This window comes from Phyllostomus hastatus, unplaced genomic scaffold (genome assembly GCF_019186645.2).
Source record: "Phyllostomus hastatus isolate PE091 unplaced genomic scaffold, TTU_PhHast_1.1 phas_scaffold_78, whole genome shotgun sequence".
Classification (NCBI taxonomy): Eukaryota; Metazoa; Chordata; class Mammalia; order Chiroptera; family Phyllostomidae; genus Phyllostomus; species Phyllostomus hastatus.
In genome coordinates, this window is record NW_025334041.1 from 59,057,865 (window position 1) to 59,072,028 (window position 14,164).

At 40.6% G+C, this 14,164-nt stretch overlaps 1 protein-coding gene across 5 annotated transcripts in view; it reads right to left on the bottom strand.

The window, feature by feature from the left end:
* TBC1D8 (TBC1 domain family member 8) overlaps positions 1 to 13,216 on the bottom strand; it is a 119,602-nt gene extending 106,386 nt beyond the window's left edge. For 4 of the 5 annotated variants that reach the window (XM_045827681.1, XM_045827682.1, XM_045827679.1 and 1 more), the window contains exon 1: positions 12,909 to 13,216. In XM_045827681.1, coding sequence (XP_045683637.1) covers positions 12,909 to 13,035 — 127 coding nt within the window. In that variant the 5' untranslated portion in view covers positions 13,036 to 13,216. The remainder of the gene's footprint in view (positions 1 to 12,908) is intronic. The other variant, XM_045827678.1, reaches the window with a different exon arrangement.
* Positions 13,217 to 14,164: the final 948 nt, after the last annotated feature.

Below are 14,164 nucleotides of genomic sequence, written 5' to 3' on the forward strand. Positions count from 1 at the left end.
CTACAAGCACTCAAGGAACAACAACAAAGACAGCCCACAGCAAGCAGAAGGAAGGAAATAACCAAGATCAGAGCAGAATTAAGTGACATAGAGACTAAAACCACAATTCCAAGGATCAATGAATCCAGGAGCTGGTTCTTTAAAAAAATAAACAAAATCAACAAGCCTTTAAGCAGATTCATCAAGAAAAAAAGAGAGAGGACCCAAATAAACACAATCAGAAAGGAAAGAGGAAAGATTACAAAACCACAGAAAACAAAGGGTTGTAAGAAATTACTACAAAGAACTGTATGCCAAGAAATTTGAAAACCTAGGTGAAATGGACAAATTTCTAGAAAAATATAATCTTCCAAAACTGAATGAACAAGAAGCAGAAAACCTGAACAGACAAATAACAGCAGATGAAATTGAAGGAGTAATCAAAAAACTCCCAACACACAAAAACCCTGGATCAGATGGTATGAGGGGACAGTTCGATAAGCATTTAAGGAACAGCTCACCCCTATCCATCACAGAAAATTCCAAAAAATCCAAAATGATGGAAGACTCCCAAAACCTTTTTATGCAGCCAGCATCATCCTAATCACTAAACCAGATAAGGCACAATAAAGAAAGAAAACTTAAGGCCAATATCATTGATGAACATAGATGCTAAACTCCTCAACAAAATATTGGCAAACCACACCCAACAATACATTAAAAAGATCATACACCATGACCAAGTGGGATTCATCCCAGGGATGCAAGGATAGTACAATATTCACAAATTAATAAATGTAATACGTCACATAAACAAAATGAAAGACAAAATCACATGATCATATCAATAGATGCGGAAAAAGCATTTGATAAGCTACAGTACCCATTTATGATTAAAACACTCAGCAAAGTGGGAATGGAGGGAGCATTCCTCAACATAATAAAGGCTATATATGAGAGACCTACAGCCAACATTACAACTGAATGGACAAAAACTTGAAGCTTTCCTACTAAGATCAGGAACAAGACAAGGATGAACACTTTCACCACTCCTATTCACCATAGTACTGAAAGTCCCAGCCACAGAAATCAGACAAGAAAAGGGAACAAAAGGCATCCAAATTGGAAAGGAGGAAGCAAAACTGTCATTGTTTGCAGATGACATGATAGTGTACATAGAAAATCCTAGAGACTCCACCAAAAAACTGCTTGACCTAATAAATGAATTTGGCAAAACAGCAGGGTACAAAGTCAATATCCAGAAATCAAAGGCATTTCTGTATACCAACAATGAAACATCAGAAGCAAAAATCAGGGAAAAAATTCCATTTGATATAGCAGCAAGAAAAATAAAATACCTAGGAAGAAGCCTAGCCAAGGATGTAAAAGACCTGTACTCAGAAAACTACACAACACTGAAGAAAGAAATCAAAGAAGACACAAACAACTGGAAACATATACCATGTTCATGGATTAGAAGAATTAACATCATCAAAATATCCATATTACCCAAAGCAATTTACAGACTCAATGCAATACCTATTAAAATACCAATGACATATTTCACAGACATAGAACAAACACTTTAAAAATTTATATGGAACCATAAACAAACCTGAATAGCTCCTGCAATTTTGAGAAAGAAGAACAAAGTGGGAAGGATCACAATACCTGATATTAAACTGTATTACAAGGCCTCTGTAATCCAAATAGTCTGGTACTGGCATAAAAACAGGCACATAGACCAATGGAACAGAACAGAGAGCCCAGAAATAAACCCAACTCTCTACAGTCAATTAATATTTGACAAAGGGGCAGCAACATAAAATGGAGTAAAAAGAGCCTCTTCAACAGATGGTGTTGGGAGATCCAGACAACTACATGCAAAAAAATGATCGATCACCAAGTTACCCCATACACAAAAATAAATTCAAGGTGGATAAAAGATTTAAATATAAGTTGTGACACCATAAAAGTCCTAGAGGAGAACATAGGTAGGAAAATCTCAGATATTCCACACAGCAATATTTTCACTGATATGTCCCCTAGAGCAAGGGACATAAAGGAAAGAATAAACAAATGGGATCTCATCAAAATAAAAAGCTTCTGCAAAGCTAAAGAAAATAGCATTAAAATGAAAAGGGACCCCACTGTATGGGAAAACATATTTGCCAATGATAACGCAGACAAGGGATTGATTCTCAAAATATATAAAGAACTCACATGACTCCACTCCAGGAAGACAAGCAACCCAATTAAAAATTGGGCAAAGGACTGCAACAGACACTTCTCCAAGGAGGATATACAGAGACTCCAGAGACAAATGAAAAGATGCTCAATATCACTAGCTATCAGAGACATGCAAATTAAAACCACAATGAGATACCAGTTCACACCATTGAGAATGGCCATCATAAGCAAATCAACAAACAAGTATTGGAGAGGTTGTGGAGAAAAGGGAACCCTAGTGTACTGTTGGTGGGAATGCAGACTTGTACATCCACTATGGAAAACAGTATGGAACTTCCTCAGAAAACTGAAACTGGAACTGTCTTTTGACCCAGCAATTCCACTGCTAAGATTATATGCTAAGAACCCTGAAACACCAATTCAACAGAACCTATGTACCCCAATGTTCATAGCAGCACAACTTAAAGTAGTCAAGTGCTAGAAGCAACCTAGGCGTCCATCAGTAAATGAATGGATCAAAAAACTATGGTATATTTACACAATGGAATTACACTGCAGAAAGAAAGAAGGAACTCCTACCCTTTGCCACAGCATGGATGGAACTGGAGAGCATTATGCTAAGTAATAAGCCAGGAGGTGAAAGAGAAATACTATGTGATCTCACCTTTAACTGGAACCTAATCAACAAAATGAATAACTAAGCAAAATATAACCAAAGACACTGAAATAGAGAACAGGCTGACAGTGACCAGAGGGGAGAGGGGGAACTGCCGGGAGGGAGAAGGGGATAATGCGGGAAAAGGGTGAAGGGTTTACAGCAGCAATTATAAAGGACACACGGACAATAACAAGGGTGGTGGAAACAGGGCAAGAGGTGGAGAGGGCTGTGGTAGTGGGGAGGGGGAGGGGGAAAGGCAGAAAACTGTAATGAACAACAATTAATTAATTAATTTTTAAAAATATAAAAAAAAACTATCAGGAAAGAAAAGTCCTAGACTAGATGGTAACACAGGTAATTTTTACCAAACATTCAATGAAGAACTAACACTGATCCTATGTAAACTATTCCAAACAATTCAAGAGAAGGGAAGGTTTCCAAGGTGTTTTCACAAGGCCAGTATTATCCTAATCCCAAAACCAGATGAAGACACTATAAAGAAAAAAATTATGGGCCAATGTCTCTGATGAACATAGACACTAAAACACTCAACAAAATATTAGTAAGCTAAACATAGCAATAAATTAAAAATATCATATGTCATGATCAAGTGTGATTTATTCTGGGAATGCAAGGTTGGTACAACATTCACAAATCCATAAATGTGATTCATCACATAAAGAAAATGATAGACAAAAATCACATGATCATATCAATAGATGCAGATAAGCCCTTTGATAAAATCCAGCAACCATTTATGGAAAAACCTCTCAGCAAAGTGGGAATAGAAGGATCATAACTCAACAAAATAAAGGTCATATATGAAAAACCTACTGCCAACATTATACTCAATGGGCAAAAACTAAAAGCACTTACCTTAAGATCCGGAACAAGACAGGGATGTCCACTTTCACCACTCTTATTCAAGATTGTATAGGAAGTCCTAGCCACAGTGATCAGACAAGAAGAAGAAATAAAAGGCATCCAAACTGGAAAGGAGGAAGTAAAACTGCCATTATTTGCAGATGACATGATATTGTACATAAAAAACCCTAAAGAATTCACCAAAAAGAACCACACTACTAGATCTAATAAATGAATTTGGCAAAGAAGCAATATACAAAATTAATATTCGGAAATCAGAGGCATTCTTATACACCAATAATGAACTATCAGAAAAAGAAATTAAGAAAACAATCCAATTTATTATTGCAAAAAAAAAATAATAAGACACCTACGAATAAATTTAATCAAGTACATAAAAGACCTGTACTCAGAAACTATAGGACACTGAAAAAACCGAGGAAGGTACAAATAAGTGGGAGTATATGCCTCGTTCATGGATTGGAAGAATTGACATAATTAAAATGTCCATACTACCCAAGGATTGCATAGGAAAAGCAATCTGTGGATTTTTTCCAATGTAATTTCTTTTTTCCAATGCAATTCCTATCAAAATACTAATGGCATATTTTGCAGATCTAAAACTAATATTTCACAAATTTATTTGAAACCAAAAAGACCCCAAATAGCCTCAGCAATCTTGAAAAAAAAAGAACTAATTTTGGAGGTATCACAATACTAGATATCAAACTACAAGGCCATTGTAATCAAAACAGCCTGGTGTTGGCATAGGAATAGGCATATAGCTCAATGGAACAGAACAGAGAGCCCAGAAATAAACCCATGCCTTTATGGTCAATTACCATTTGACAGAGGAGGCAAGAGAATACAATGGAGTAAAGACAGTCTCTTCAATAAATGGTGTTGGAAAAAATTGGACAGGTATATGCAAAATAATGAAACTAGACCACCAACTTACACCATACTCAAGAATAAACTCAAAATGGATAAAAAGCTTAAGTGTAAGCTATGAACCCATAAAAATCCTACAAGAAAATATAGTCACAAAATCTCAGACATCTCATGTAGCCATATTTTTGCCAATATACCTCTTCAAGTAAGGGAAACAAAGGAAAAAGTAAATAAATGGGACTACATCAAACTAAAAAGCTTTGCACAGCAAAAGAAACAAATGACTCACAAAATGGAAGGGAGTCTACCATTTGGGAGAATATATCTTCCACTGAGACATGTGATAATGGGTTGATTTCCCAAATATATAAAGAACTTACACTGTTCAACACCAGAAAGGCAAAGAATCTAATTAAAAAAAAAATAAGCAAAGGACTTTAATAGACACTTCTCCAAAGAGAACATACAGATGACCAACAAACATATGAAAAAATGCTCAACATCACTAATCATCAGAGAGATGCAAATTAAAACCATGTTGAGATATCTCATTCCTGATAGAATGATTATCATCAATAAATCAACAAACAACAAGTGCTGATGAAGATGTGGAGAAAAGGGAACCCTAGTGCACTGTTGGTGAGAAAGAAGGCTGGTATAGCCACTGTACAAAACAGTATGACATTTCCTCAAAAATTAAAAATGGAACTGCTTTTTGACGCAGCAATCCCACTTCTGGGAATATATCCTAAGAATCCCGAAACACCAATTTGAAAAAATTTATACCAGTGTTATTTACAATAGCCAGGATCTGGAAATAGCCCTAGTGACCATCAGTAGATGAGTGAATAAAAAAGGTGTGATACATTTACACAATGGAATGCTAGGCAGCAATAAAAAAGAAGGAACCCTTACCTTTTGTGATAACATGGATAGGCCTAGAGATTATTATGCTAAGTGAAATAAGCCAGTCATATGATCTCATTTATATGTGGAACAAAATAAACTGATAAAATAGACACTCAGGCATGTATATATGGAACAGACTGACAGCTGTCAGATGGGATGGGGGTTCAGGGGACTGAAAGAAAGAAGGTGAAGGGATTAGCCAAAGAACATATATGCATTAGACATAGACATAGACAATAGTGTGGTGATAGCCAGAGGAAAAGGGGTAGGGGGAGCAGGGGCTTGGTGTAGAGTGGTAACAGCAGGGGGGCAGGGAGGGCAAATGGGGGCATTTGTAGTGGGGTCAACAATAAAAATAAAGAAGAGAAGTATATAGGAGAATGTGAGTAGGTTACATGCAAATACTACATTATTTTATATAAAGGACTTAAGCATCTGTGAATTTTGGTATTCATAGGAGATGAATACCCCACAGATACCAAAGTGCGACTGTATATAAATGCATGTATATATGTAAAATATAACGGGGTGGTGGGAAAACAGGCTTCAGAAAAACGCAAAGTACAACTCATGTTGTATAAAGTTATAAAGGCATACAAAACCAAACAATGGAGGAGTTCCCACCAAGATGGAGGAGTAAGTAGAAATGCTTCACTTCCTTGCAAAAACAGAAGAAGGATAACAACCAATTTAAAAACAATAAAAAATCAGAACTGCCAGAAAATCAAACTGCATGGAACTCTGACAACCAAGGAGTTAAAGAAACATTCATCCAGACTGGTAGGAGGGGCAGAGACCAGCATCCAGGCAGAGAAGACCCACAGCAAGGTGGCAGACTGCAAGGGTGAGGAGGGGCTGGCTGACTAGGAAACTAAGGACTCAAAACCTCTAGCTGTGGAATCCTTTGGGGGTTTCAAAAGTGGGGGAAACTCCCAGTCTCACAGGAAAGTTTGTTGCAAAGTGGGGCTGCAGCAGAGCAAGCCAGCAGCATTGTTCCCTCTCAGATCCCTCCCCCACAGACAGCACCACAACACAGCAAAGAGGGTTGCCCCACCCCAGTGAATACCTAAGGCTCTGCCTCTTACAACATAACAGGTGCACCGAGACAAAGAAATATGGCCCAAATGAAAGAACAGATCAAAACTCCAGAAAAAGAGCTAAGCAATGAGGACATAGACAATCTTTCTGATGCAGAGTTCAGAACACTGGTAATCGGGATGACTACAGAATTGATCGAGCTCATTCGCAAAATGAAGGAAAAAATGAAAGCTACCCAAAGTAAAATAAAGCAAAATATACAAGGAACCAACAATCAAGGGAAGGAAATCAGGACTCGAATCAACAAATTGGAACAAAAGTTAGAAATAAACACCAACCTAGAACAGAATGAAGAAACAAGAATTCAAAAAAATGAGGACAGGCTTAGGAACCTCTGGGACAACTTTAAGAGCTCCAACATCAGAATCATAGGGATGCCACAAGAAGAGGAAGAGCAAGAAATTGAAAACTTATTTGAAAACATAATGAAGAAAAACTTCCCCAATCTGGCAAAGGAAACAGACTTCCAGGAAGTCCAGGAAGCCCAGAGAGTCCCAAAAAAGTTGGACCCAAGGAAGCATACACAAAGGTACATCATCATTAAGTTACCCCAGATTAAAGATTAGGAGAGAACCTTAAAAGCACCAAGAGAAAAGGAGACAGTTACCTACAAAGGAGTTCCCATAAGACTTTCAGCTGATTTCTAAAAAGAAAACTTACAGGCAAGAAGGGGCTGGAAAGAAGTTTTCAAAGTCATGAAAGGCAAGGACATATCCAGCAAAGCTATCATTTAGAATGGAAGGGCGGATAAAGTGCTTCCCAGATAAGGTAAATATTAAAGGAACTTATCTAAGAAAAAGAAGATCAAAACTGGGAACAGTAAAATGATGACAAACTCACAACTATCAACAACTGAACCTAAAAAACAAAAAACAAAAACTAAGCAAACAGCTAGAACAGGAACAGAATAACAGAAATGGAGATCACATAGAGGGTTATCAATGGGGAGGGAGAAGGGGGAAATGGGGGAAAAGGTACAGGGAATAAGAAGCATAATTGGCAGGCATCAAATAGACGGGAGGAGGTAAAAAATAGTATAGGAAATATAGAAGCCGAAGAACTTATATGTCCAACCCAGAGACATGAACTAAGAGGGGTGAGGGAGGGGAGGAGCTGGTGGGATGGGGTACAAGGTGGAAGAGGGATAAAGCAGAGAAAAAAACTGGGACAACTGTAATAACACAATCAATACAATATACTTTAAATATATATACGATATACTTTTTAATTTAAATACAATATACTTTTTTATATAATAAAAAACTAAACAATGTATTTTAGGGATGCATATGATAATTATGTTAAAACTACAAATAAAAGCAAGGGAATATTAATACCTAGTTCAGGATAGTAGTGCCCACAAGGGATGGAGGGGACTATAATCAGGAAAACATAAATACACAAGAGTTGTCTCAGGCATTGGAAATATTCTAGTTTTTATAACATGTGGTGGATATATGATGTTCATTTTATTACTTATTGTTCACATTTACATGATATACCCCTTTGCACATAAAATATTCCATATTTAAAACTTTCAGGAAAACTTTCATCCTATATATTATTTTCAATATCCATTACCTATTAGTAACTATTCAGAATAAAACCAATCACCAAACATAATACCTTTCCCTAAGATCTTTTTAGGGGCCATTTATTTTGGTTTTTATTTTTCTTTCCTTTTTTGTTTAGTAAAAAAAGGGAAGCAAACAATAATATTTGGTGGAAAAACAGACCCACAAAACATTCAAGAATATTAATGACTCAGATTCACAGAGCTGTGTTAGCCACCTGATGATATAGTGGGGAAATCCTTCAAGATTGTATAGGTCATTTACATAAAGGTTACCAAAGGGGTGGCTCTAACAGCTGGGCTTTTGCAGCTGACAAACTACTATCATTGCTTACAAGCATGCAGGGCAGGTGTGAGAAACAGCAACGCTCTGTATTAATTGTTCCTGTTTTCTGCATAATTTCCATTTCCAAGACAATGCAAAATATTTCTCAACCTCAAAGGCTCACATCTATCAATTCTACTTAGACATCCATGTAGTCACATTTATCAAAAGTGCTCCAGTGACAGAAACTGTTCCAGCACTAGAAGCACAATGGTGAAGAACACAGACCTGGGACCTTGTTCTGGAGCTCATGTGCTGGTTTGCTCAAAAGAGATAAAGCCACGAAGAGTGACAAAGAATGATGAGTGCTATAAAGAAAAAATGAAGAGCAGTAGAGAGGCTCACGGGTAAATGAGGGCACCCCAGGCAGAGGGGACAGCTGATAAAGGTCCTAGGAAAGAAAAGTACCTGACACACTGGACAGTCTGTGCTAAAGAGCAAGAGTGAAGGAGAAGCAATCTGAGAAATGGTGAGGGATACCTCACGCAATACCCAAGGAGCTGTTCAAATATGAGCAGGGATGATTTTCATATAATTAATTCAAGTTTTAAAAAATAGATGAAAATATTACAGATTACCAAACTAAAAATATTATCATATTTACCACTTACATTTTAAATGAATTCCTCCTTTATCCAATGCCGCCAGAATGTGGAATCAAGATCATAAAATCCTATCCCTTCACAGATAGTAAACGAATTCTTTAAAAGCTTCAATGTTCTCAATCATTTGCAGTTCTTCTTAAAGAGTCCCCCATTAAGGCTGAAATGGCTAGCCTCCACTATCCACATCTGGGTGGTGATAGTCTTTGAAGTTTACGCTGTTCATTTTGAGAGCTTCAGAGAATGCTGGGGGAGAGGGCACTAATGCCATGCATTCCCCTTTGTTCTCCCAGACATGACTGAACTGTTATAAGAAATATTCCCATGGGCTGCAGACATATCTAAGTAAACTTCCAGAGCACCAAAATCACTTCTGTCAAGGAACCTTTGGAAACATCTGATAATACTGTATTCAGCCACACCATAGTCTAACTGGAGGAAAGGGTGGCTACCTCCCACCACTGCCCCTGAGCCAAGATTTTCCTTCTCCAGACAGGTCCCAGGGGGTAGTAACAGAGGCTACCTGGTAAGTTGGTGCCATGATCCTTCCTGCTCAAAGGAAGAAGCTTCAGAAAAAGACAAGAGGAGGGGGACTCTGTTTCCCATCCACTCCCTCCAGCTTCCCACACAGTCAGCCTGCCAGGTAAACAGGAAACTGAGAAGAGAGAGGGGATGTTCCTGTTCTATGTAGTTTGCTCTATGTAGTTTGTGAGGCTTCACACAGAAAAGCTGGGCCTCCGCTCCAACCCAACTTTTTTTTTAAAGAGTGGGATCTGTCATCATGTATGTATTCATCCACCAAATGTCTACTGAGAATATACTATATGTTAGGCATTGTCATTGGTAAAATTAGTTGGGAGAAACAATGAACAAAATAAATATATTGTACATGAAAAAAGTGAGAAAGTTATAAAGAAAAAAACTAGAGATGTGTATAGGAAGTGAGTGTGAGTGTTTAAGTATGAAGACCAATTATAATCCTCAATGAAACAAAACCTTGTATTTCTGAGGGTGAACAATTTTTAAACTTGATAGAATACTTTAAATGCTAATGAGATCTCATATGTTTAAGCTCCTTCTACCTAATCACAAATTCAGCATTGCAATAAAAAAAGGTGATACTTCTTCATTACTGCTCCCTTACATTTTATTTCCAACCCCTCTTAATCATCTCTACTTGATTCTCTCCAAAGAAAAACCTAGAACTGGTCAGAACATGCATTGTGTTAGTGTACAATATTTTCATAGATAAACTCAGTTTAAGTTTTAAACTTTTAAAATAAATTGCTGAAAATCTGCCAAATTAGAATTCTAAAATTTCTGAAAACAACCACCAACATGGAGTTGCTCCCTTGCCACATCAGTTTTGATTTCACAACATTCATAAGTGGCCCCATTAGGACCAGGGGATGTGGCAACTCAGAGGCACAATCTACACAGCCATGTTACTTGCTTCCAGGCTAAATGCCCAAAGGTAGTACTCAGCTGCCCAAGAGCTGTCATCCTTTTACAGTCAACAAGAGGTTCTAATAAAGCAAAGTATCAGTGACAACATGAGACCTGATTGATTTTGGAATGCACTATGAGGGGGACCATCTCATTTTGAGTTCCTCACAGATAGACTCTACACAACAAAGCAAGCTCTTCTGATGAAAAGCTGGCCTGAATCTCAATCAGGAATTTGATCTAAGGCTCTGCCCTTCCTGTCTGGCTCTTTCTCCTGCCAGATGAATAACCTGAAGTTCTTTATTCCAAAGCAGCTGTGCGAGCATCCCACAGTCAGTGTAAGGTGAACTAAGTGAATGAAAGTACTTACTGGACAAATGTTCCTTCTATTTTCCCATTTTACAAATCTTCAAGCCCTGTCCTCACCCTCTATGAAAGGACACCATTTAAAGGCCAGGTACTATGCTTAATGCACCAAAAATTAAGATATACTGTTGTGGGGTGATGGGGACAAACCCCTCCTCTGGCCCCTTTGCCTCTGATGGGCCTCACAAGGCATCACCAACCACCATTTCCTAAGAGCTCAAGACATCAAGTGCTAATGTGCTGTTCAGGGGCCCAACAAGGCCCCTATGGCCTCCTGCCTCTAACTGCCTCCCTCAGAGCTTAAAAACAGCTCCAAGAGCACACACATCTACTGCCCAAACTATCCCCACTGAGACCATAACAACAGATCACCCTATTATCCCTTTCATCTAATTACCTCAACTACCCATCACTCTCCCATCCAGAATCAGATAAACTCCCACCCATTGCTGGAGATTCATGACATCTGCCCTGCTCAAGGAATCCTTCTGCCTGCTTTCCCTCCTCTGAGTCTAAAGTACAAAAGGGTAACTTACACTTGGTCCTGCAGGTTCAGAGCCAACTGACTGATCTGATAACATTTCCTCAGACTTTATTTAGTAAGAGGGCCTCTCCCTGAATAAGAGGGCAGCAGAATTGGTGATGAGCCCAAGGAACCACCCTTGGTCCCTTGACCTCAATCTCTAGCACTGGTGTCCTCCTCTGTATAAGGAAGGATGTGATGGCAAGAAAATCTAAGATTCAGATTCCAAAATTTGAAGATTCCATTGATTGTTCCTCCATTGGCATTTATTTATTTATTTATTTATTTATCTATTTATTTATTTATTTTTAGAGCAAGAGGAAGGGGAGGAAGAGAGGCAGAGAAATATCAACGTGAAATAAAGAATGAAACATCAATGTGAAAGAGAAATATCAATCCATCAGTCCTACCCACCCAGATTGCCCACTGAACCCAAAACCCAAGCATGTGCCCTGACAGGGAATGAACCCATTTGCAAGGCCCAACCAACTGAGCCACACAGTTCAGGACTCCCCCGGACGGTTTAAACAGGTGTTCCAGCCAATGCACGCTGGACTCAATTTCCCCAAATATAATACATACAAGAATATGGTGACTACCAGAGGGAAAGAGGGTGGGCAAGTAGAAGAGAGCATAAGGGGGACAAATGGTGACTGAAGGAGACTTGACTTTGGGTGATGAACACAATATAATATACAGAATTGCACACTTGAAACCTATGTAATTTTATTAACCAATCTCACCCCAATAAATTAAATAAAAAAATTATAAACCATTTTTACAAATGCTTGATTTTCAATGAGGGTGGTGGATAACTTTTAGGGGAGAAATACTTTGTTTTTCATAAATTTTACAGGCCTGAGTTTTGTCCTATCTTTCCTTGGAAGAAACTGAAGGGTGTACTGAACAGACATGCTTAATTACGCAAAGACCGTGAGTTTGGGATTTGCTCGGCCTCGGGTTCCCCCCCGGGAGTGGAGACCGTCCCCACCTCACCTGTTCCGGTACTACCCATAGTCCCAGAATGCCAGGGCCTCCTAAACTGCACCCAGCAGTGGGCTGGCGATATATTCCCACCAGCGACACCACCTGCAGCCTCCGGCGTGTTCAGGTGGCGGAGTCAGTGCAGGTCAAGGGGGCATCCCACAGCTCCAACCCGGATGGCCCTCGCTCCCTCCGGTCACGCTCCAGCCAGCGTTTCTTCTCGGATTCCTGAGCCAAGTTTGACCTAAAAGAGGTCACTGGGCCAGGCAGTGAGGGCACCTAACTCTCCTGGGAAAATGCACGAGCCCACAAGTCCTTTTGCCACAACCACAACGGGGGCTTGCACTAGAAATGCAAAAAAAAAGAAAAACAAGCCCGAACAGAGCTGCCCCGGCCCAAGCTCTCCCGTGAAATCGCCACCTGCGATTCTGTCCAGCGAGGACCGAGGTCTAGGGCCCGGCCGCAGCACCCGTCTCCCTGCCCAGGCGCGCGCCGCTTACCCGTGAGGCGGCCGCCACCCCCGCCGTGCCCCCGGCGCTGCTGCAGGATGAAGTAGCAGCTGCTCTTCTGAGTCATCCAAAGCTTCAGGGCGTTTTTCAGCAGCACCTCCTCGGGCTTGAGCCACATGGTAGCGGTCTGGCCCCGCCCGTGGGCTCCGCCAGCTTACACAGCCCGGGCTGCTGGCCGCGCAAGGCCAAACCTGCTCGAGGAGAGGCGGCAGCGACCACAGTCTGCCTAGCGTCCTGGGAGCAACGCTGGAAGAGCTAGCCCAGCCCAGCTCTCCCAGCTACGCCCGCCCCACGCTGCCCCACCCAGACACCGCCCACTGGCCCGCTAGAGCCCTGTCCTGGTCTGCCCGCGGGGGCCCCCCCCCCCCCCCGCTTCCACTCCGCGCAGGCTCCCCAGGGCCTTCCTGGTGTCGGAGTCCTGGCCTCTCCAGAGCACAGTTCCGGAACAAAAGAGGAAATCCAATCCCTGCTGACAGGTCCTCCTCCCCTCCCCACCAGGCTGCTGAGGGCTCCAGGGCTCTGGTGCCTCCTCCTCCCCTGCTGGGAGGCCTCTCGGGATCGCTCAACATCCTGAGCCCAGGAGGAGAGAGGGGAAAGACCGCTGGTACTCCACAGCTGCAGGATGACGGACCTAAGGCATTTATCTTTGGCAGGACAGAATGCACTCCAGAAAACCCAGGTGTGTTTGGAATAACATAACACTTAAAATAACAAGAAAAATGTTTACATAACTCAAAAGTAGCATTAAAAGTTAAAAATAATTATTGTCCGATTTTTTAAATGTTTAGCGCACGTTGATGGTCTGGTAAGGGATCCGAGGGAGCTGCTGAAGAGGTAGTGCCGTTTGTAGGACTCTGAGGCAAATATCAGACTGAACTCAACACTGGGCGCCCCTTGAGGGCACAAAAATATGGATGGATAGGAGGGGAGTCCTGCAGGTCCCCTACCAGGAATAAAACCAGTCGCGTTTGTTCTAAGAATTGAAAAGCTGGGAAACCTGGTAGGTGATAGTATGGAAAATCTAAAAGAAATGTGGAAGTAGAGTTTTAAAAATGAGTATTTCCTCAGAGCTGGTGTAGAAATAGACACAGGGTAACTGGCCTTGAACAGGGTGGAGGGCCTCCAAGTCATCTCTGCAGGAAGGCAGTTAAATATACAACACGCAAGCAAAAGAGTGAGGAAGGCTAGTAAGCCAATGCAGGTGTCCTAGGGAAACTGAGACAGGTAGTTAAACAGTTAAATAGCCA